Below are 24,557 nucleotides of genomic sequence, written 5' to 3'. Positions count from 1 at the left end.
GCTAACTGATAATTTTCTCCATTCTCATCACCTCTGCTTGATATTGTGTCGATGTTGCAAGCAAGAAATTCTGTCTTGGTCGCTCATGGGAGTTAAAGGATTATGGGATTGTTGTCCTCAAGAGCAGCATCAGACATTTTGACAACCTGAGCCAAAGTGAAAAGTCAGTCATTACAAGTCTGGCTTATGAAAACTGATTAGTAATCAGTTCAATCTGCGGTCTTTCCTTACACTTGGGTAGCACGGAAAGCCGTAAAACTCTTGAACAAAAGTTCATCTTTCAAACCGGCAGTCTAAATCCCACAGGGATCAACGAACACTTTTCATTCCACTAATTTATTCGTGTTTTTCTCATTGCCATGTTCCCACCTATAACGTAGCTCCCTTTTCTGCCTTTAAAAGCGCACACAACCCACAATTCCTTTATTCGCTCCAACGAAGGGCTAACGCTCGAAACGTCAGCTTTTGTAATCGTTACGGTGGCCAATTTACCCTTTCAACTTTGTTGATATATCCAAATTATTTCGTTACCCCCACCGACGCAGTCTCAAACAGTTTCTTTAGAAACTATCAGCCTTTATTGAGTAGTAATCAGTTTGTTCATGATGTTATAGGTCATATGAGATCCTGGTAACTTAATATTAAGTACAATGACGTTTCAAATGTGTTTATGAGACAATGTTATTTGTATTGCATGCAGCTACCTAGGAGATTATCGTCAAATGCAAACCCTGTGCGAAGGTACCCAAAGACTTTATCCGCTGTACAAAGCAAAGACGAGTCCAAGACACCTTCAACATCGGTAAGAACTGATGGGAAAAGTTACTCTGTTTAGCTTTTTTGACTTGTCTGTAAGCAATGTGTTATTTCTTAGCATCCTTTTTAGGTAACTATGAAATTTTTCCCTGGGGCAAGGCGGTGTCAGGACCCAAATAAAGGGGACTTGACAAGCATGGTTACTCAATCCTGTTTTGGTGTCCTTTTAAAGCCTTCTCATTAAACCCTTTATGCCCTAACATCAGTATGCATATTCTCCATACTGTTCTCTATACATTTCCTAAGATGCTGACCTGTTTGCTGGATAATGTATGGAAATTATAGGAAGAAGTTTCATGTTAATCACTTCTGGGATTTAAATGGTTAAGGATCGAGTGTATTTTAGTTTTTTTAAATTTTTTTCAAGATAAAAAAACTGTTTTTGGGTCAGTTAATTTCAATTGATAATTGTTCTTCTAATCTAAGGGATCTCCTGCTAAGGAAGCAGAGGGTTACAAGCCTGCCAAACAGAGGGTGGCTCATGTATTGAAGAATAACTCCCCTGCGGGATCACTGCCAAGACCAAGGATCCCTGTGGAGTATGGTGCTAAGGTGCCGCAAAGTCAACGTCAGAGATACCTGGACAGAATAGTTGATGAATACCTTAGAATTTGTAGCAGTGAGAAAGAAGCATTTGAAAAGGTAATAAGATCATATTTCATGGAAGCAGAAGCTTGAAATTCAAAAGCTAAAGTTTATTCAAAGTTTTTACGTCAAGCACTTCACCTATAATTGAAATTGTTTTCCTTTGAGTACCCTCATTTTCCTGTCCCTTCTTCCTCAAATATCTTTTCAAAATGTAGTCACCATTTGGAAGAATAATCAGCCAAAGGCAGCAATTATGCGGTAGTTTGAAAATGAAACATAAAAACTTGTGGAAGTCACTTGTTACATATTAAATAAATTGTCCCCTTATGCAGTCGAATGGTAGGGCAAAGGTAGGAAAATTAATATTTATTTTGAAATTTTTTCTGTAATAGGCTGTGGAAGAAGAGAAAACTCTATATGAAAGAAGCACCAGGCGACAAGTTTACTTGAATCTTTGTGTGAATGCAATCAAGAAACTTCGCAGTATAACGCACTTGGAATCGCCTTCTCCTGTCAAAAGTGAGACAACAACAAAAGTAGCTGTTACAAAAGTGCTGCCTTCAGGGGCAGTTGTTGTCAGTACTAAGAGCCCTGCAAAACAACAACCAGCTGTTTCACAAACAGATCAATTTACAGGTAATAATTTGAATATATCAACAAAGTTGAAATAGTAAATTGGCCACTGTTATGGTTATAAAAGCTGATGTTTCGAGCGTTAGCCCTTCGTTGGAGCGAACAGAGGAGTTGTGGGTTGTGTGTGCTTTTAAAGGCAGAAAATGGAGCTACGTGATTGGTGGGAACATGGCAATGAGAAAAACACGAATAGATTAGTGGAATTTACAGGTAATCAGTTATGTTGCTGATTATGATTTTTGGAGAGGAGAAACTCCTGTCTGCGATTACAGACCGTAAAGCTCAGCTTTGTTTGTGGGGATGTAATGTGGATTTATTTTGCTGTTTGGTTCTGAGGGTTATTCCCGGGCTTCTCTAACTTTCTCACTTCACAAAGCCAACTTGCCATTATCTAGATGATCTAGATGTGCAGTTACATTTGACAGTGAAAGAAGTAAGACTCTTAAACAGAAGGAATCATGGCAGTCAATCAGAAAGAGGAAAGTGTCTCAAGGAGTAAACCTCTTAAGCCCCAGTAGTGACCAGCATCTAATTTCTCCTTACAATAACACTGCCTGATCAAATGTAAAGATCATGAGAGTGAAAGAAATGATCACCAACGATGAAATGTCTTGATTTTTGAACAAATTAACAAATTCTGTTAATCAGAAAAATAAGAAACATGATATGGAGAACAGTTACGAGAATATAAATGTTGATAGTGGGGCTCAAGCATTAAGGAGAAATCATTGTCAGTGATTACTTGTGACTTACCCTAAACCCTTTCAAAAAGTGAGTGCCCATTCAAAGTCAATGATAGATCTACATCTGGCTCCAGTTGTTCAAAGGGCGGATAACGCTATCCAACGGATAAATCGCTATCCAGCGGATAAGTGTTACCAAAACGTACTGCGCTATCCACCGGATAGAGATTTATCCAGTGTATAGCGTTATCCATCCTTTGAACAACCAGGGCCTGGTTGTGAAGTGAGATCTGCTTGAGACAGCATTGCCAATGTTGACAGCCTTCTAGAACAATTACAGAGCCATGTGAAATGCAACCAACCTGACCCCTGATTACTTTTGACACCCAATTTAAAATTACATGTACAAGTTACAACTTACAGCCATTTAAAGTAAAAATTATCTTATCCCACTAAAACCTGTTTTTTTTTTTTTAATGATGTTATAGAAGAGTTGATGTATGATTTCCTGTCTAAGTATTTGATGAGTGAAGACGACTTAATTGAAAATGGTTACCCACGTCCCTGTCCAACAGCACCTGGGAGGGCTGTTTTAAAAACTAAAAAGGAGCTGTCCAGAGATCGTAAGTGTACAGAGCCTTCCTTTGCAGAGTAGCAACTGTAACATAGCAGGTAACATAAATTTGTCAGAGTACCCCAGATGCTCCCTCAGCCAGCATTTTCATAGGCTAGTTACCTCTGAAGCCTTGGCTTCTTTAATTAGACAAAACAGATGACTATCCTTCTTGGTCCGAGCTAAATTTATAAAAGTTAAACGTCATTTTACAACCAATATGTGTAAAAAACAATGAACCTCCTAGTCATTTGATGTTCCCAAGACTGGAATGTGCCCCAGCTGTTTCATTTATACCTTTCATTCCCTTGAATGATCCAAAAGGAATCTCTCCATACAATAAATATCAGCTAAGGGAAGACAGTTTTAAGGCAGCAAAAAGATGAAAAGAAGAAGGTAATTAAATCTGCATAAAAAAAATAATTAAAGCTCTAACCAACCAAAATTAATTCAATGGTTGATATTTTTTGAAACAATCTTCCCTTCAGCTACACGAAGGACTTGCCGTCGTTGTGGCAAGCCCTTTGTTGTTCTTGAAGATGGAGTGTATTTAACAAGAGAAGAATGTGTATACCATGTTGGGAAGTTATTTCGAAGAAGAGGTAATTTTTTTTCACATATTTTACATCACTGTTTATTTCTCTGAGTAAATATTGCAGTTTCTTATCTTGTTTGTTCCTTCTCCCCTCCCCCCTAACTGAGGAATATATCAAAATATATCAAAAGAGTAGATCCAGAATCAACTGGGAGGCATGCATCCTAATTATGGTTACTCCGTGATGCAAAGCCCTAACCAGGGCTCAAATCAAGAAGTTAAGGAACTAATTGGTGTGAAGTATTCAGTGTCCACAAAGTTGTTTTACAGAACTTCTTTGATGCCAAAAGCTTTCAAGGGAGTTTATTGACTGACCTGAATTTTATTTCTTTTAGGGGAACCAATTACAAATTATTCATGTTGTCAAGGAGATGCAGGTAGCCCTGGCTGCTGTATTGGAAAGGTATAACTTTTAGTTCACCTTTTTTTTTGTTTTGTTTTTTTTGTTTTTTGTTTGTTTGTTTTTTTAATATGATAAAATAATGTTGTAAGAAATATACAACTTTTTTAGAGACATGTTTCAGCATGCTTATGCCATTTTCAATCAATGAGTAACTGAACGTGAGTAATTATATAAAATGGCATAAGCATGCCAAAACATGTTTCTAAAAAAAGTTGTATATTTCTTACAATATTTATCCTACTACTACTACAACCTTATGATAAAATAATGAATGAAAAAGGGGATAAGATGTAAAAATGAGACTTGAAAGAATCCAGGTATTTATTTACACAATGCCAAGGTTTCATTGCATGACACTGGAAAAATGATAGTGGAATAAAGTATTTATTTTATTCAGTTTGTGATGTCTCATTATCTGGTAAGAGGGGTCTCTAAAAGGAATGTGCTCAGTTTTAGGGGCTAGTTTTTTTACCTACATGTATACTAGTGGACTTCAAAGTAAATTGAAATGAAGTGCCTAAATTACTTTGGTTGTGACTGTTAACCAGGGCTGTGGTCTACCAGTGCACGGTAGCCCCTGGTGCCTTAATACTTTTGCTTTTGGGCAACTCAGGAGTCTTAGTTTTTTCATAAAAAGCACATGCTGTGCACCCTGGATTTCACAGTTTTAGAGCACTAGGCTCCCTTCAATTTTCCTTAGAGCACAGCCTTGGTTGACTTTAATGAAGCGCTTCAATCCTGTTATTTACTGCCCCATGCCACCCCCCTCTTTTTCTCCTACCCCATGCCACTCCCCCTTTTCCTCCTATCCCATGCCACCACCCCCACTTTTCCTCCCACCTCTCCTACCCCTCCTCCAGAATCCAAGATAAATATTGCAAAACATATTCATGCCATTTAGTTTTCCCAACTTGTGTTCAATTGTACACTGTTTATAACCATCAACTCTGAAAAGATGTGAAAACATTATTTGTTTTATGCTCTGACAGGTTCATGTGAGTGACAGTGTGAACAACACAGAGGGTTTTATGACCACCATAGTGAGTCCGTTGGCAGAAAAACGAAAGAAAATATTTTCCATGGATTGTGAAATGGTAAGTAAACATTGTTTCCCAATGTCTTCATATTTGCTTTTAAAATTTTATTTAAAGAAGATTTCAGTTTTCTGCTTACTCAAACTTTGATAGTTGTCACAATGATATATTAAAATTTTTATGAATAACAGAATTATGGAAGCAGACTGACAGATTCACCGATTGACTCAAAGGATAAAAAGAGTAAATTTCACATTGTGGTTAAAAAAAAAAAAATGGAATTGGTATGTCTGTTAGAGAGAACATAGATGGGCTTATGGTGAGCCTGCTGGACCCTGGGGCAAGAGGGATACTAGGCTGGCGTCACTGTGTTGTGGTCTTGCACAGGACACTACACTGTCTTAAATTCTCTCTCCAACCAGGAGTTTGAATGGGTACTGGCAAATTGTCAGGGAAACCAGATAAAATGAGGGAGGGAGGGGAGAGAGGGGAGTGGTGAAGCAATACTTTCAGTCAGCTCATGCTGCAGAAACCAGAATGAGCTCTGCTCTGGTCACTTGGCTTGGCTGGACTGCTGAATTCACTTTACTTCTTAGGGATGAAATTGAATCTTAATGGTACAATCAGAATTATCTTTAAGATTCAATCTGCTACCCTATTGTAACAACAATCTACCATTTACTAACCGATATTTCATATTTTAGCAGTTAGTAGTTAGCGTTTCTTTATTTACAGTTTAAAAATTACAGTAGAGCTGATGTGGTTGTGTCACGAGTAAAAATTTATTTGTGAAAAATGTCATAAAAATTTTGGATTGATGTACTTTTAAAACTAAGTGGTGCAGGGATATTTGACATATTTACTTTTGCATCAGAAATCTAAATTATTTGATGGAAACTGAATCATTTCAACTTACTGGGGAAAAACTTGGGATAGACACACAACTTTATTTAATTCCTGAGACTCAAAGTTATTCGGTTACTGCATTATTCTTTCCTCAGTGTTACACCACTTCAGGGTTGGAGCTGACCCGCATCACTGTGATAAACTGGAATTTGGAGCAAGTCTATGACACCTTTGTAATTCCAGAAAGAACTATTGTTGATTATAATACAAGGTAAACAACATGTGTAAGGTTCACCAGCTGCAGGCAGGTTTTAATTTAAGCTGACAGTTAATAACTTTGTTTTGACTTTGGAAGTAAAATACTTAGGTAAGAGTTTGGACGTTGAGGGGCTTTCACTCACTGCTTAATCCTCTACTGTAACCTCATATGGATGATTTTGGGACTGAAGGAAAAGTTTTTGTCACCCCAAAACATGATACAAAACACAAAACAGGTGTTTGTACAACACATTTAAAGCCCACATTGTGCAAGGTTTAGTTGGTTTCTATTTCATGAAGAGACAACAAAATTAATGCAGTTTCCCATTTTCATCTGGAAGCTAGTCAAGCCAAGTAAACATACCCCCTCTTTTAGTATCTTAGGACCAGTTATCTAGACCATTTGCAAGGACCCATCTGTGCACCTAGGCAAAGAGAGGCACTGAGAAAGTACAGTGTACATATTTTTTCTCAAGAACACACTGCATTGATACTACAAGGGCTCTCACCCCCTTCTCCTGTCTTAGTGTTGTACAACCACAAAAAACAAAGGGCAACAATTTACAGGCTTTGGTTACTGGGTGAAAGTAAGGCCCTCAGGGCTGAAACTGTTTTAGTGTTGTACAACCACAAAAAACAAAGGGCAACAATTTACAGGCTTTGGTTACTGGGTGAAAGTAAGGCCCTCTGGGCTGAAACTGGCTTAATTTGCTGCTGAAGAATAATTTGATCTCAGAGGCAAGATTTAAACTATTTTGTTGTAGAATAAAGCTTGTTGAGCTAAATCCTGTACTCCCACTTGCCCACTTATTTGCCAATCCTCAAGGATGAAGGTTTAAACAAAGCATTCTGTTTTGTTCAGATTCAGTGGAGTGACAGAAGAGTCACTGCGAGGTGTCACGACAACAATTCATGAAGTGCAAGCTGTGTTGTTGAGTATGATTCACAAAGACACCATACTGGTGGGACACAGCTTGGAAAGTGACCTCAAGGCAACCAAGGTAAGTTTTGCAGTAAATGGTTTGAACCCGGGGGTAACATGTGAAGGTGTAGTCTGATCGTCCGGGTGAGTGTAGTCCTGAGAAGGACTGTTGTCGGTGGCAGTGACTACTGGCAGTAGCTACTGACAACAATCATTCACTTGACTCTGATGATGACTTCCGCACAGGTTGTCGAAACGTCAGTCACTGCCACCGACAACAGTCCTTCTCAGGACTACACTCACCCGGACGATCAGACTACACCTTCACAAGGTAAGTTTACAGGGTACAGCATAAACAGAAAATAAAAACAATGTAGAGCAGCTTTGTTCATGGAATAAGGGCTGATAGTTTCTAAAGAAACTGTTTGGGGCTGCGTTGGTGGGGGTAACAAAATAATTTGAATACATCGGAGCTAATGACGAAGGGTTAACACTCGAAATGTCAGCTTTTATAATCGTAACGGTGGCCAATTTACCATTTCAACTTTGTTGATATATTCAAATTATATTGTTCATGGAAGTTAATTGTGCAGACTAGGGTTGAAGAAGTTTTTTAAGAAGGCACCTAGGAACTTATGGAGCTCTAAAAAATGCTGCAAAAAGTCAGAATGTAATGTGCTGCAGCAAGGTGCATCACCAAGGATTGGTAAGGTTAAGTGTTTCCTTTAAGGTAATTGCAACTTGCAGAGATGAAGTCTCATAATTTTAACTCATTTTTCTTTTAATTCTTGCATCAGCCCAGTAAATAAACATTTTGAACTCTCTTTTTCCACATGAATCTTGTCTAACCTCCCTGTTATTCCCTGCAAGCAAAGAGGGCATTGTGGCTCAATGATTTGCATGTTAGATACAGAAAGAGAAAGTTGACATTCCAGCACTGGGTTGGGTCACCACAAGGAATCCTGGGGCAAGACACATCATCCTGCTGTGGCTTGGTCAAGGAATAACAGAAAACCGCCTCCCGGTTAGCTCAATTGGTAGAGCGCCGGATTGTTGTGCGGGAGGTCGTGAGTTCAAATCCGGCTGGACCAACACTCAGGGTCTTTAATTAACTGAGAAGAAAGTGCTGCCTCTGTAATAATATCTGCAAATGGGTAGACTTTCTAGTCTTCTCAGATAGGGACGATAAATTGAGGTCCCGTCTCCTGCAGGGTTGGGGTAGGAGACGTTAATTTCCCACACACCAGATTACTGTGTGATGGATTTCCCCCCCGGGGAGGGATGGGTGGGTGAAAAAGGGGTTAGGTGTCAATTGGAACAAAAGTTCTGTTCCTTTCTCCTGCCATTCCTGTGGCGAATGAATTAAACTTAAACTTAAACTAAACTTAAACTTAAAACTTAAAAAGTTGGAATAGTCATAAGACTGGACATTTCCAACATTTATGCTGAGGACTAGCAATCATTCCAGCCTCTCTGACAAGAGATATTTCGTTATTAAATAAAGTTAATTTCTCTTCAGATAATTCACAGTAAAGTGGTTGATACCTCTGTGGTATTTCCCCACCGACTGGGTCCTCCTTACAAGAGAGCTCTTCGCAATCTCATGGCGGAGCACTTAAAAAAGATCATCCAGGATAGTGGTAAGTTTTGATAACAGTGATGTAAAAATGGTTACAATTCTTTTTAAGGAAACTTTGCCAAAATTACACACATTAGTCTATTGTACTTCAAAATTTTCAAATTACTTTGTTTGGATTCCTGAAATTTCTGCAGTTGTGTAAATGTTGTTTTGTCTCATGCCGTCTTCTAGTCAAACAATTTGTGTAAAAGGCCCTTTAGATTGTCATTCTCATGAGAAACTCTCTATTTTTCATATTAAGAAACACAAGCCTAATTTGATAGGATCTTGAGCCTTTATTAGGGCTTCTTTTACTTAGTGATGTTAATATTTAGAGTCTTGCATTAATGGCAGTACCTGAGCAACTGTGCACCCACCTCACCCCTCCCCTCCCCTCCCCTAACCCAACATTAGCTCTAACTGTTATCAGTTGACTGTTGTTGGGTTAGGGGGGAGGGGTGGGGGGGGCAGTAGCTCAGATACTGCCATTAATCCAGATTCTCTCAGACAGTTTCTACAGAATGCCAGTTGCATTAGATTTATCTTTGTCTTGTGCTTTTAAAAGTTTGACAATGTTTGTGAATATATGAAAGTCATGTAATTATTTGAACTGCAGTTAAATAATGAGTATGAGATTGATATTCGTAGTAACAAACACTAATTAAGCAGTAGTGAAAATGAGGCCTGAAAAAAATTCAGGCCTGTATAGGATTTGAACCCATGACCTCTACAATACTAATGCAGTGCTTGACCGACTGAGCTAACAAGCCAACTGGGAGCTGGTCATTATGTTGGTTCATAATAAACCTGTGTAGCGATGAGTCAACGTTAATGTCGATGTCAATGTTTGACAGATATTAAAAATTATTATTTCTTACTATTCTTATTTTAATATTATACTGGTTGGATTTTTACTACAGTTGATGGCCATGACAGCCATGAAGATGCATCTGCTTGCTTGGAACTTATGAGATGGAAGGTGAAAGAAGATATGAAAAAGACATCAAGACACAAGTCTCCTTGTCAAGCATTTGCAGTTTCATAGCAACACTTTGACATTTCACACAGCAATAGGCAGTTAGCAGGTACTTTTTCCAAAAAGATTCTACGTAGTTGATGAGTTAGTCTCCTTAGAATAGAAAGTTTTGTTCATCTCTTCTATAGATCTGTTGAAAGGAGAGTTGACAGTGAAATTGTGTACTGAAGGGGTTAAATTTACAATGGTGACAGGCATCCCTTTGGTGTGTTACTTGGGTTTTGCTTCAGGTAGTAATAGTTGAAACTTATTTATTAGGTACTGTTGTCTTTCAGGGTTAGATGAAACTTCACATGGAATTGTTTGTTAAGTCTACATGGCAGGGGGGGGCAGTAAATGAGAAAGATTACACTTTAATATGTTCTTGAAAATGAAGGCACACTTTTAAAAAACTGATGTTTAGTTCAACCAAATTTAGCAGCAAAGGAAAAAGACTGGAGTCAGACTTAATTCAAATCTTACCAGACTCTCAGATGGTCAGAAGTCACACCCTTAAACTCCATAGAAATGGGAGTTGAGGTGTGCATGCAACCGTACTACCCGAGAATTTGGCTAAGAGAAAAACAGAGAGTAAATTCAGCCATGAATCAAAGTTTGGCATCTTAGAGAGTTTCTAATGCTGACTTTTGTAAGTATTAGCCCTCCAACAAAGAGCTAACACTCAAAATGTCAATTTAAGAAACTCTCTTTGGTGGCTAAGTTACATTTATTTATCAAGTCAGTTGATGAAAGCAAATTATCTTGTATTACCCCATCCCTCTCATTGATGTAGCTTTACAGTTTTTTTTAGAGAATTGCCCCCCTTATTCATTTGGCATCTTAACTTGACCTCAGTAAGTAATGATTGTCATTTCTGAATTTCTGAAAGTATTTCAGAAAATAAAGAGAAAAGGAATCATTAGTTACAAAGTAGAACAGACATGAATTAAGATTTGGTGTTTGTGTAATATTTTGTTCTCTTTAAATATCAGATTCCAAATTCCCAGGCAGCTCAGAAAACCTAAAGAAGAAAATACACCAAATTATAATGATATCGTATTGTTATGTTGCATTTATTTAATAAAATAATTTAAAAAGAAAGATCAGGAACTTCATTATACAGAGACTTAGGGCAACATCTCCGTGTCAATCCAAAATAAAAGAAAAGAGTTTTTAATCTAACATTTGCAGTGTTAGTCCTGCATCAGAGCAAGCGATGAAGGGCTAATTCTCTCACAAAGGGTCAATGCTTAACCATCACCTCTTGACACTCTTTGCTTTGGCCAGTTTAGATAATTACCTCACATGATAAAAACCAATTAACAATAATGGTAAACACCACAGCATACACTATTGAGTTATGGATGCACGCGGGAGGTTGCTAAGCACAAAAGAAGCATAAGAGTTGGTTGAGGCAATAGCCGAGAGTGACTCTAGCTTCATGAGTGTTTAGCAAACCTCCCAAGTGCATCCATAACTCAATAGTGTACGCTGTGGTGTTTACGATTTGTTTTATAACATAACATTGATACATTGTAGCTAAAGAGTTCCCTTTTATTTAACAAATCTTACGTGACCAGAAAAAACAAGCACGCGCGGAAAAATAGTCTTTGCATTTGCTCACGTCAGCAGCATACACCCATGGGCAAATGGGGGAAGCTAAATTGACCAATCAGAGCATGTGCTTTACTTTGGTTATGTTATAAATGACCTTGTTTGGCCTCTCCCCCCCCCCCCCCCCCCCACCGCTGATGGAACGGCCACAGTTTCTTTAGAAATTTACCCCCTTTATTGATTTTTTAGTATATGCAGTTGAGTCATGGAAAAAGTTCTCTATAGTCTTAAAATAATAATAATAATAATACTTTATTCAATCAAATCACAAAATAAAATAATTTGAAAGAAAGGGAGACACCAGAGGTTGGCCCTATCGAGGGTGTTTCCAAAATAATTATCTAGTTAAACATCTATTTGAATGTGCAAAATAATATAAGAACATTAAGTTGCCATTTAACTATATACAATGCTTACTATAAAAACTATTTACAATATTATTTAAAAAGGTAATTCTTGACTTTGGTCTTAAATGTTTGTAGAGATTCTGCTTCAGCTACGTCTTTAGGTAATTTATTCGACAGGTTTACGATTCTGACAAAGAATGAGTACTTGTAACAATATAATCTAGCTGATTTGACTTTCAACTTGTAACAATGATTAGAGCGGAGAGGATGAAAGGCACTAGCATAAGTAAACAAAGGTGGATTTAGACCATTTAAACTATGAACAATTGTATGATATTAAGAAATCAATTACTATTTATACATTTTTGCTCCATTTAGTTAAATGAATTGAATTGGAAGCCTGTTTGTTTAGTTGTTACACCTTGAGTAGGAATGCTAAAAGCCATAGGATAACCTATTTATCATGAAATAGAATTTTTTATTCCATCCATTTTGAAATCACTGGTGGTCCCTGTAATCTGATTGGCTTTAATTGGACAGGTGCAATTTATTCACGAATCGCACCATTTTTTGCTTTAAATCACATCATTTTACACTTGACTGAGTTTTTGACACATGACATCAAAATCTTTCTGTTTTGCATACTAAATAAGATGTAAAAGCGTTTCCAGTTCCGCTTTTTATTTAAAAAACCAGCTCAGTACTGCGTCAATAAAATATTTGGATTGACCAAGTCCTGTATTTGGGCAATTTCAAAATGGATGTAATAAAGTGGTAATTGAACCTCGTGTTGTGCAATTTTGGTCTGAAATCATACTTGTGATTTCAAATCAAACTTGCGCTGCATGCTCATTCGATTTTGAAATCACGCGTATGATTTCAGCCTAAACTGCATTCCACTCAGTTCAATTACCATAATGATTATTTCATCAGGGAATTTAATCACTTTAATCCATAAACAAATATGACATATTACTATGATAGCACTCTATTTTACAAAAAAAACTGAAATATTTCTATTTTACTAAACATTTTGTTACAGCAAAAGGGATATCCCTTTCAATCTAATAATCTTTTCTTGTACATGTTTTAACTTACAATATTTGACAACAGTATCTGACAACATAGATATGTTATTTACCCGGCAGGAAGTATTTGACAACAGAATCTGATGGTTCTTAATAGTCAATTTAGGAAGGGTGTGTGTTCATTACTGAATGAGCATAATTACCTTTGTTGTGGTCATATTTCATCCTGCAGTGTATTTTGTTTCCCTACAGAAGAGAATCTGGCACCTGCAGAGTAAATTAAAAGACAAAAAGAACCAAAATCAAAACTTGAAATCTGGAGCTCTGATTTTCAGCAAAGTTGAACATAATTTGTGCAAAAATAATTTAATTGGAGAGCATTAAAAATGAAAGGAAGGCTATGACTGTTAGTGCCTACTGCTGTATAGTTGTTAAGTACTGCATTAAAAAAGCAATGTGGTGTAAAATGCAGGGGGTTTAAATGAACAGCTCTTGTCCAAGCCAAAATTGTGACAAATTAAAAGGAGGACATGGTTAGAACAGAGTTTGTACTCTGGTCATTTGACAGGCCTGAACATCTCACAAGTCAGGCTATTTTGCTGAATGCATGAGTCATAAAGCATCATCATAATTATCGTCCATAGCTTCTCCAATGCATTGGATTTTAACTAATAGGCAAGCCTTTCAAGATTTGATTCACAATTCTCTTTTGCAGGCTACTATAAATCTCCTTGTCAATCAGTTAAGAGAATTTGGTGTTAGATCACCTGTCTGCTGTATAATGTACTGACATTGTTAGGAGAACTTACAAGTCAATAATTTCTGCGACAGGGCTTGAAACGTCTTGGTACTATGCTCAAGGCTTTAAAATTGCTACTCTGTGAATTTCTTTTTGGTTGCCACCAGATTAAAATTGGTGGTTGCACACTGTTTATTAGCTTTGCCAGCAGGCAGGGACACCGCAACAGCTTGCGCCAATTACTGCAGGCCCAGTAAACCCACCCATCCCAACCCAGGGGAGGACATCCACCACACAGTAATCTCATGCATGAGAAATTAACGTCTCCTACCCCTAACCCTGCAGGAGATGGGGCCTACTGAAGATAGTCAACTAGTTTGTCCAGAGAGCTTGTTGGAATTTTTAATTGGTTTTATGTTACTTTACAGTTTGGAACGTGAATTTCACTCTGTTAACATTGGCACAGAGAAGGTCCATTAAGGCAGAGGTAAAATAAATGTTTCCAGTCATAACAGCATGAACAGTATTCAGGTCTTTTTGGGCAAGTTAACACATGTCGAGTTCCTGTCAATAATAAATTTTAAATTTTATCTCATTATTTTATACAATTTCCCTCAATTTACCGCTTGTTTTAGGGCCTGGTCCAAGTCATCAATCAAATCTTGAGTATCTTCAAGTCCCACTGATAAACGAATCTAGAGAGTTGTAAGAGATTTTAGCAAGACCTGATTATAAGAACAACATTGTACCTCAAGTCTTAACACCCTAACATCAGTGTGCAAATTCTCCATACTGTTCCCTATACAATTCCTAAGGTGCTGCTGAGGAGAATTTGTTTAACAATCAAGAGCTTCTTTGGTTGTTGATCATTTCTTTTATTCTCGTGACCTTAATGTGTGATTCAGGGGTGATAATGTAAGGAGGGAGGCGCAGTGGCCTCATATTTGGTGCACTCGACTCCGGATCGAGTGGTCCGGGTTCATGCCCCGGCTGGTACATTGTGTTGTGTTCTTAGGCAAGACACTTTACTCTCACAGTGCCTCTCTTCACCCAGGTGTATAAATGGGTACCGGCAATTTAATGCTGGGGGTAACCCTGCGATGGACTGGCATCCCATCCAGGGGGGAGTAGAAATACTCCTAGTCACTTCATGCTACAGAAACCGGAGTTAAGCACCGGCCTAATGGCCACTAGGCTCGTAAACAGACTTTACTTTACTTATTGTAAGGAGAAAGTCACTCTTAGGCGTCAAAGGGTTAACTCATCGCAACAAGGCCGGCTAATTTAAAACAAAATGAAGCATGCAAGGTATCATAGTTATTTCTTTTATCACACTGCCAGCCTGTGCTTAGCCAAAACAAATAATTATTAATAATAGATGTTACACTTTGCTACTTCTTTCATCTCTGTCAGGAAATATTAAGACTCGTGAAAACTACAACTATTAGTCGGTTTATCTGCTTACTAAGTACATCTTACGACAAGAGAGGACTCCTAGGGGAAGTCACAAATAATTATAGTCTGGACAAGACGGCTCCTTTTCCTTGGCCTTGTCTCATTTTGATCTCTTCTTGTCAAGAGCTTTTTTTTTTTTCTAACCATTTTCACTGCATTACCGCAGTGGGGTAGGACTAGAACAGAACATATGCGAAACATGCAAGTAGTCCACTCAATAAATCCCACCCATCCCACCCCAGGGAAGGACATCCATCACACAGTAATATCGTGCATGAGAAATTAATGTCTCCTACCCCTAACCCTGCAGGAGACGGGACCTCCATTTATTCGTCCCTATCTGAGAAGACTAGAATATCTAACCATTTCTTGATGTTATAGAAAGGCAGCATATTCTTCTCAATTATTTTAAGACCTTGAGTGTTGGTCCGGCTGGGACTCGAACCCTCGACCTCTTGCACAACAGTCCAGCGCTCTATCCATTGAGCTAACCAGGAGGCAGTTAGCCAAGAGAAAAATAGAAGGCCGGTGGTCTCAGACTCTTGATAAAACAGAACTTGTTATCAACTTAATGTTTTCTTGGAGACCAGACTTGTTCCTTGTCTAGTGAAAATCTCTTCTCACTAAGAGCAAGAGTAAACGAGACTGACAGCAGTCTCAGACCAAATTGATAAAACTAAACACGTTATCAATGATTTCCTTAGGACCAGACTTGCCATTTTCTAATGCAACTCTCATGTCACCCAAAGCTTGGTCCAAACCAAGAGAAAACGAGACTGCCAGCAGTCTCTGAGTCACTCAAACAAAATAACAATTGCTGTCCATGCTTTCCACGAGTGACACCATACTCACCAGTGTATCTGATATTCCTAATACTTCCCTTTGATCTGGAGGAACTGATGCATGCGTCATTATTGCCCTAAAAAATAAAAGAAACAAACAAACAAACCAACAAAAAAATAAATGATTTTCATGAATTTGTCTGTCCATTCATATAAGTCCAATACTTTTTCAGGCAGTAGGTCTAACAGCCTGCTTGTTGTTTTGAGTACATGCAGAACTTACGGTAATTCTGTAAGGCTTTCAAAACCACCAAGACTCTCAGCAAGTGTAAATAACTGAAAGAAAAGGATAAACAAAGACTTGTGGCATTTAGTGACCCTAAAAAAATTCATACTCTTAAAATAACATGTCCTAATAGACAAATGGGTCTCTCATGAGGAATTGAACCCCAGACTTTTGGATTTGCCTGCCATTTACACCACAGAAAAATTGGGTATGGACCCATTTTAAATGAAGGAAGGGGTATAGACCAAGTTTCTTAAAGTTTTAGGGCCATAGAGGTCTATGGCCCTAAAATCATGGGTCTATATATACCCACCCTAAATAACATGTTGACATCATTTACACGTTACTAGCAAAATTTTGGGGTCTCTACTCCTTCCTTGGCAGGTCCACACCCAATTTTTCTGCCACGCTGATGGCCTTTTAGGCTCTATCACCAACACTGTTAGTTCATATAGAGAATGGAATAGTGCACTCAGGCATATACCGTGTTTAGTATTGACATAGACCTTGCATACTGTTGGGATTAGTACTCTGAAAAGCATTGTGTTTGTAAATAGAATATTACGTTTGCAGCTAAACCTGTATTAAGTGGTCATAGTGTAAAAATAAGGTTCCCTAATGCCACAGGAACCACAACCTTGCACCTACATAGCATGATCTAGAAATAGAAATTATATAATCATTTAATAGATATAGTTACCTTAGATGATTTAAAAAACTTTTTGGAGTTCTCCAAATTCCCTTTGATGAAAAAAGTCACCATTCCACCAAAGCCTGTCATCTGTCTTTTGGCAAGTTCATGTTGTGGATATGAATCTAGACCTAAAATAGTTTTACAAATCTTATCACTTTTGCACAATGCTTTGACGTACATGCTTTTCAATTATTTCTACCACCCTAATCTCTCTTTCCTGACATACCTGGATACATAACTTTCTCCACCCTGGAGTTTCCTTCCAGAAATTTTGCAACAGCTGTAGCATTAATTTCATGTTGTCGCATTCGTAGATGAAGAGTTTTAAGACCACGATTGGCAAGGTAGCAGTCAAAGGGACTTGGCACTGGACCAATAGCTAATAATTAAAAGTTAAAAGAGGTTTATAAATTTATTGATTAGCAAACTTTTCTAACTCTTTCAGGTTTGCGGGAACCTTTTTCAGATCACAAATTTTTTTCCATTAACTTACCATTCTGAAGGAATCTCAGCTTGTTGCAGATTTCATCATCATTTGTGCACATAACTCCCATTACCGTGTCAGAATGACCTGCAGTTGTCAATAACATTTCTATCAAGCAAATGCATGAGGTATTCACAAATTTCACATATTAACTGTTTTATCGTCAGCTGGTGTGATCTCTACCAAGCTATTTCTGGCACTGTAGTCTTAAGTTCCATGTGCTGTATTCACTGAGCTAGTGTTACCCAGAGTTGAAAAGTACTTTAATTTCTTCTTTATCAAAAATGAAAAAAAAAAAAAAAAAAGACGGACGAGCAGAAAGAAGGAGGGAAGGGTCACAGAGACATTGGGCAAGGTTTTGCAAGGGGGATGGTGAACATGAGGTACAATAATTGTGAAAATTAGAATCTTCCAGTTTCGGGGGTTAATTCACATTCAAGACCTCACCAAATGTAAGAAAAATTTACATTTTTTATAGGTCCTGGAAATTATTGTCAGTGACTCTTGTGAATTTAACTAATTTATGTAATTATGTAACTAATTATGTAATTATGTAATTATTTAACTAATTATGTAATTTACATAATTTAAGACATTCCTAGATTGCGTTGTTTCTTATTTCTAACATACCAGTAATTAATTATATAATAATCATTCTGTTTTTTACAAAATATGAATTAAAAGGCTTGTGCAATACACCTCATTGTACCAATGCTGATCAACACTGTCAAAGTGACGCATCCCTCTCAGATAGAGTCATCTTACTCAGACAACATAGCAATGGCCCATAATTTTAAAAGAGAAAATATCAAATGAAACCCATAATGTAAAGCTTCATACCATTCATGTACTTTGTTACTGAGTGCATGACAACATCAGCCCCTAGAGCCAGAGGGCGCTGCAAAGGGATATTTCACATTTTTAATTTAAGATACGAGATTTCTTCTGTATGTTTTATTCACTGTGAGAGGGAGCCAAGGTGACACCAAAAGGTATTCCCTTTAAGCTTGTTCTTCTCATTAAACAATAGTGTTTTTGTCTAGGAACTATCGGCTGATAGTTGCCATGTGGAAATTTGATGTTCTTAAAACAAATATGCTAGTTTTAAGAGCATCAAATTTCCAAGGGGCAACTATCAGACCAATAGTTCCAAGACATAAACACTCTATTGTCTTTATTGTTCACCACTAAATTTTCTTCCACGTGCCAGTTGAAAAACAGCCAAAACCCACCAAAATGCAGATCAATCAATATTGAAAAGTCACTGTTTTTCCAATCTGCCCAACTTCGCGGCCGTCAAACCATTCAAATTTTTCACAGATGAGTACTATCCATCTGGGTATTTTCCACGGACGAGCACTATGGGCTGATAGTGTCTCTCCACTGATGAACACTATTGTGTCATGTGATTGATTTAAACCAATAAGAATCGGAGAAAATCTAGTGGTGAACTATAATAACTGATAGTGGTAATTGTGAGCACTTGGTTAGTGGAAGGACCTCTCACATTTTCAGACTATTACAAAATTCTCAACAATGTCTCACTCTTTCTGATGAGTCTTTCAGCATTTTAGATCAGGCTTTCACAACTCTCCCACTTAAAATCAAAGAAGCTATTCACATTCAATGGGAGCAACCTACACTTAATCTTCAACTTTATCATAATGCTAATTTGAAACTTTCCTTGTTATTGCAGACATTGTTTTGTTTCCATTGTTGTTTTGTCCCACGAGCATTTTGTCATTCACTTTAAATTCAACTTAATACTTCGTATAATTTAGAAGTGGTGTAGAATTTAGCATTCTCTGCATTTTATTTCAGTTCATTAGTGTTCCTTTGGAAATATATTTTGTCTTTCTTTCCCGGGTTCAGTATAATTTACATGTTGTTAATATTCTAGCTTTTTAGTTTCATCGTTGATTTCATTGAGAGAACATCTTGTGTTAAGAGAACATCTGGTTTAGAGTTGCCTTTTTGTGGCCTACAACGCCGATACAATGTAAGTTCCTAGTTATTATGTTCATTGCGTTCGCTTTAGCCGCCTTTCAGTTTTATATTTCTGCATTTTGTAAGCTTGTATTTTTTGTTGGTTCTTCATTAGTTCAAACCTCTCCCTCCGATCAAGCGTTTGTAATCACTGCTGTAAGCAGCTACGAAAGGACTCGCCTTTTGGCAGTAACAAGTGGTATAGAGATAAATATATACCCAGTAATCATATTTGAAATGCTTTTGGTTAATATTTAATTTGTTATTTTGTTCACTGCACTTGATCATTACAGTCCCGCCCTCAACAAACTCTTCACTCACTCACTACCCCTGTGCTCTTCCTGCCTTTTTAAATCCCCATGAAAAGACACCCATTCAACCTAACGCAAGGGTACTGGTAATTTTCTAGTAGAAGTAAGGTAACACTCAAATACCTGAAAATATGATGACATGAATGTATTGTCCACCACTAAAATAACTCCCTGTCAAATAAAGAATTATGTTAGATTGAGAAATGTTAGTATCCAGTATATGGATAGGTAGGTAAGGCACAGATAACCTAATTTCTTGTGTACAAATAATATGGCCAGAGAAAATCTAATTTTAAGCAACAAGTAACTGGAGGAGGTTTCTGCATGCAGTTATCCACTTCCATAACAAGTCCTTGTGACTCTTTTTTTTGTGTGTGTGGGATCATTGCATCCATTCACACAGATTTTAATTTATTTGACTAGTTGGGGGAATGAATAAAAAGAAAAGTACTTTGCAAGTGCAAAGATTGTCAGAAACTTTATTCGTACCACACTAAAACAAATTGTTGCTGCAGCTTAGTCCTAAAATGGCTGGCAGCAACCTCTCATGGCTTCCTGACAAAATTGTACCTCATGTTGATGAACAACTTTAGCAGCTCCTTGGATGTCCACAAGTTTCAGTAGAGGGTTAGTTGGAGTCTCAATCCATACCATCTAAATTGAATTAAAGGCAATAAAATCTAATTTAATTTTCTCATCAAAATTTATAAATTAAAGTATTCATTTTTAGCACCTTGGGAGGGTGTAGTACCTTGATTTAGCTCTTCCAAAAACTTGTGCAAAAATTTAATTCAAAGATTAAGTGAAAAGGAGATTTCTCCATCCCCTTTTTCTTTAGCACCATTATTGTCCCCATAGTATCACTGCTTAATTTAGGTCTCAAATTGCTAGATAACACACTTAAAGGTGAAGTTATCTCATTTCTTCTTCTTAGCTTAATAAACTGCTTGCACTAAAAAAAATTATTTTTTAGGTAAATAATTGTTTTCAGGATTACTCAAAGTCAGATTGCATTCATTTGGATGCACAAGACTTCTGCGCTGTTTAACTAAATGTAAATATTCATTGACAATGTGTAATATAATTTGTTTTAAAAAAAAGTCGTAATTTTGTCAACCTTAGTTATAGGTTTAATGGCAGCTTTCAGTTTACTCAAATCACTTGCATCCACCATTGATATTTCTATTCCCATTTTTGCAGCAGCCACTTTCGAGAAGTACCTATTGGTACCTGTCAGTATGAAAAAACAATTAGTTAAAATATTTTGCTTTAAAAAGCTGTGTATCACAGAAGTTAGGTCCACACTAGATCTTGAAGTCAGAATAAGCATTTGGTGGTTTTCAGCACTTGTTTTTGGACAGGAATATGTGGTTTGCTTCTATAAACTTCTCTTTTCCCAAGAATATGATGTTGATGTGATGTTAATGTTGCTTATTCTGACCACACACTTGGTGCTTACTATAATTTTAGGCATTTTATATAATCATTTAATGGATTACTTTCTTTCTCCCTTTTTGGTATAATGGTTTGCCCATGCTTTACCCTCTATACCCTAACATTAGTATGTGCATATTCTCCATACTGTTCTCTATACATTTCTTAAAGTGCTGACGAGGAGAATTTGTTTAACATTCAAGAGCTTCTTTAGTTGGTGATCATTTTCTTTATTCTCATGACCTTAATGTGTAATTGAAGGGGGATATTGTAAGGAGAAATTAGATGCCAGTCACCCCTAGGTGTCAAAGGATTAGCACAGATTAACTGTCTTGCTAACAATACAACTTACAGAGATTCTAGAAAACAGTTTTACAATCATCATCATAGTAAAACAATTGTTGAGCTTTGTAATCACATAATATCATGATTTGTCAGTGTCTCACCAAAAATGATTTTCCCTGGTCAACAGCTAATGATTAATCAGCTCCACATTGCCAAATCTCAAGATTTTGTTTAAAGCTACCCAAGAATTATTTAGTTCTTATTAACCGAGCAGGAGGTCTGTATGGGAGAATTTTGACCTTGACTGAGGTCGCCGGTACAGACTGAACGCAGTGAGGTCTGTACCAGCGACCAAGGTTAAGGTCAAGATTCTCCCATACAGACCGACCTAGCTCGGTTAATAAGATGTTTATTATGTGGCTGTGTCTTATATGCCAATTTTTTATATTCTTTGTACCTTTTTTCTAGACCGGTCTAGATGGGAAAATCTAGACCACTTTCAATATTGATTTCAGCCAATCAAACTCATGAATTTGGTAGTTCCCATTCCTTGTGAAACACAGCCATGTAAGAATTATCAATTGTTCCAGGAGTGCGCATTGGATATGAGATGATAGATAGCCAATGAGGTGCGTAGCGCCGAGTTGGCTATAATCATCTCATATCCAAAAAGTGCAAGTGGAATTATTGTTTTATTAGTAATAGTAATAGTAATCAAAGTTTAATGTCTTTACGTGGGGCATGGTTACCCATATTGCCCGGGCCAGAGGCTCATGTATGAAACGCAAGACAACAACCCACCATCTCAACCCAGGGGAGGACATCCATCACACAGTAAACTCGTGCATGGGAATTTAACGTCTCCTACCCCTAACCCTGCAGGAGACGGGACCTCCATTTATTCATCCCTATCTGAGAAGACTAGAATATCTAAACCATTTCTTGATGTTATAGAAAGGTAGCATATTCTTCTCAATTATTCAGTATTGGTCCGGCCGGGGCTCGAACCCTCGACCTCCCGCACAGCAGTCCAGTGCTCTATCCATTGAGCTAACCAGGAGGCGGTTATGCATGTTTTATTAATAAAAAATGCCTCCAAGATATCAGACAAATCTTCCCGACTTCATTTTGTAAGAAGAAACCGGATGTTACAATGTACAGATATTAGATTATGGTATATTGGCTCATATACCATAATGGCTAAGCCAATTAAAAGTCTTGAATTGCATTATCCAATGATCCATTTTTTTAATGAATATTATTATATAAACATTAAACAGTCACTTTGTACCTCCATAAACGTCATCCACGCAAACGATATGTTCACCACTCTTCAGTAAGTGAGTCAATAACATAGTGGCTGACAGACCAGAGGAAGTAGCCAAGCCTGGTGATATATCACAAAAATACAAAAATACTGTCACAAGGATCTTTCTAAAAGCTCAATAGAGCCTTTTAGATCTCCTGCCTTATCAGGTACAATCTAGCTGTATCTTTTAGTATCTGTAATTTTGTTACAAAAGGCATAATAGAGTAAACAAAAGAGCAGCCACACCATTTATAATTATTTATATCAACTCATATTTTTACCAATTTTTTTAATGCCTACTTCTTAGTCAGTTCTCGTAATTCATTTTTCTTCTCTGTGCTCCTTTGGGTCTGAATATTTCTTGGGGTAGAATTACCGAACACTTATTCTGAAATGTCTTGTTTCCCACTCCTAGGATGGTCGGGGGAGACCCCAGGTGGGGATGGGTGGGGACGGGAGGGGATACCAAAGCTTGGCATGGCAGGACTATTAAATCCCAAAATGAAAATCGGACATGTTCATTAAGAAGAGAGGTCTGTGTAGTGACCACTTCCGGTTGTCGTTTTGTTACCTGTCAATCATGTAACTTTCCGAGTGAGTAAGTGAGAGAGATAAGAGCTCGGCACGGTTGTAAAAACTTGGAGTTCAACAAAATAATAAACCGCTTCGTGAAATAATATTCTAGCGTGCAGTCAATACACTACAGTCTGAGGAGCTTGGTAAAACCAAGGTGACAGGGGACATTTATTAGAATTTTTATGAAAACAATTAGGATTGTCATCAAACGGAGCAACTTCAGAATACCCGTATATATGTAGCCCGTATATATGTAATATGTAGCCATTTACATATGTCGGGAGGCTTTGAAGAACGAGGTATAATACAATAGACGCTATTCTTATTCAAGGACATGTAAATGATGTGGCCGGGTATTCTGAAGTTTAGCACATCAAACTCTTCCTTACCCCAGGATTAATTATGAAAGAAATCTAACAAAGCCTGGGGTAAGAAAAATATTTGTACATTATTCCATGCGAGGTAATTCCCGGGTACTTTGAAAACCAGTTTTAAGAAATAATTCTTTCTATAAAGTATTACTGTTATCGTCAAAACTTATGATCTGGACCAATCGTGATGTTCTTGTGAATAAACCAAAACAAAGACGTCATGCATTTGTTATTCACACGTGAATTCACGTGGAGAAGAAAGACGATATTTCCTCACCATGTTTTGCGCCCTCCAAAGCCGCCACACAAGCTTCGAAGCAGTTCCTCGTAGGGTTCCCCGATCGCGAGTATTCGAATCCCTGGAAAAAGCAGAAATATCAGGGGTACAGCAGAGTTGATCGTTGTACATTTTTCACATAATTGCTTTTGCTGGGATACGAGAAACTTACACGATGAACTCCTGGATCATCCTGTTTAAATGTTGTAGCCATCGAAATCGGCGGCACGACTGCCCTCGAATTCCACTGTTCTGGTTCTTGGCCAGCATGGATAGCCAAAGTTCCGAAATGCGGGAAAGGTTTGAGATTCTTCTGTTCGGCTTCGTTCGCCATCTTGGAAGAAGAGAGAGAAGCCCGGGGCACAAAGTGACGCAATACTCTCGACAACAAGCTGCTTCGTTGCACAATCATCATGGCATCTGCAGCTCAAGATAAGCATTGATCTCCTCAAAATTACTTAAATGGACAAACATGCTGATTCTCTAAAAGGAGAAAAAAAAAGGGCCCTCTACTTGAAAAAGTAGATTATCCTGTAAAAGATTCAGAGCTCAATA

The 24,557-nt window shown here is 37.6% G+C and overlaps 2 protein-coding genes across 4 annotated transcripts in view; one reads left to right on the top strand and one right to left on the bottom strand.

Moving 5' to 3' along the window:
* The window catches only part of LOC111331515 (uncharacterized), a 16,417-nt gene extending 5,292 nt beyond the window's left edge, over positions 1 to 11,125 (top strand). The window contains exons 3-13 of one of the 2 annotated variants that reach the window (XR_015993596.1): positions 701 to 802; positions 1,243 to 1,458; positions 1,797 to 2,040; positions 3,209 to 3,343; positions 3,822 to 3,935; positions 4,264 to 4,331; positions 5,321 to 5,425; positions 6,367 to 6,482; positions 7,332 to 7,470; positions 7,723 to 9,031; positions 9,930 to 9,958. Coding sequence is in view for 1 of the 2 variants with exons in the window: in XM_022936636.2 (XP_022792371.2) it covers positions 701 to 802; positions 1,243 to 1,458; positions 1,797 to 2,040; positions 3,209 to 3,343; positions 3,822 to 3,935; positions 4,264 to 4,331; positions 5,321 to 5,425; positions 6,367 to 6,482; positions 7,332 to 7,470; positions 8,911 to 9,031; positions 9,930 to 10,054 (1,485 nt within the window). In the remaining variant the exon portion in view is untranslated. Of the gene's footprint in view, positions 1 to 700; positions 803 to 1,242; positions 1,459 to 1,796; positions 2,041 to 3,208; positions 3,344 to 3,821; positions 3,936 to 4,263; positions 4,332 to 5,320; positions 5,426 to 6,366; positions 6,483 to 7,331; positions 7,471 to 7,722; positions 9,032 to 9,929 lie in introns of both variants that reach the window. The other variant, XM_022936636.2, reaches the window with a different exon arrangement.
* Positions 10,971 to 24,557, bottom strand: LOC111331522 (cystathionine gamma-lyase). Of its 2 annotated transcripts, XM_088739876.1 has the most exons (15): positions 24,175 to 24,556; positions 24,003 to 24,084; positions 22,761 to 22,856; positions 20,868 to 20,980; positions 20,321 to 20,404; positions 19,874 to 19,921; positions 18,294 to 18,351; positions 17,463 to 17,540; positions 17,196 to 17,348; positions 16,976 to 17,097; positions 16,273 to 16,325; positions 16,060 to 16,126; positions 14,376 to 14,447; positions 13,217 to 13,280; positions 10,971 to 11,045 (listed from the first exon to the last, which is right to left on the bottom strand). In XM_088739876.1, exons 1-14 carry the CDS (start codon positions 24,415 to 24,417, stop codon positions 13,260 to 13,262), a joined length of 1,290 nt encoding a protein of 429 aa, XP_088596002.1. In that variant the 5' UTR covers positions 24,418 to 24,556; the 3' UTR covers positions 10,971 to 11,045; positions 13,217 to 13,259. The 2 variants fall into 2 exon arrangements, with proteins under 2 accessions (XP_088596002.1, XP_088596003.1); XM_088739877.1 differs by lacking the exon at positions 22,761 to 22,856 and having other exon boundaries at positions 24,175 to 24,557.

This window comes from Stylophora pistillata, chromosome 11, assembly GCF_964205215.1.
Source record: "Stylophora pistillata chromosome 11, jaStyPist1.2, whole genome shotgun sequence".
NCBI classification, from domain to species: domain Eukaryota; kingdom Metazoa; phylum Cnidaria; class Anthozoa; order Scleractinia; family Pocilloporidae; genus Stylophora; species Stylophora pistillata.
The sequence above is the reverse complement of the archived record's forward strand: the minus strand, read 5'-3'. Positions and strand labels throughout refer to the sequence as shown.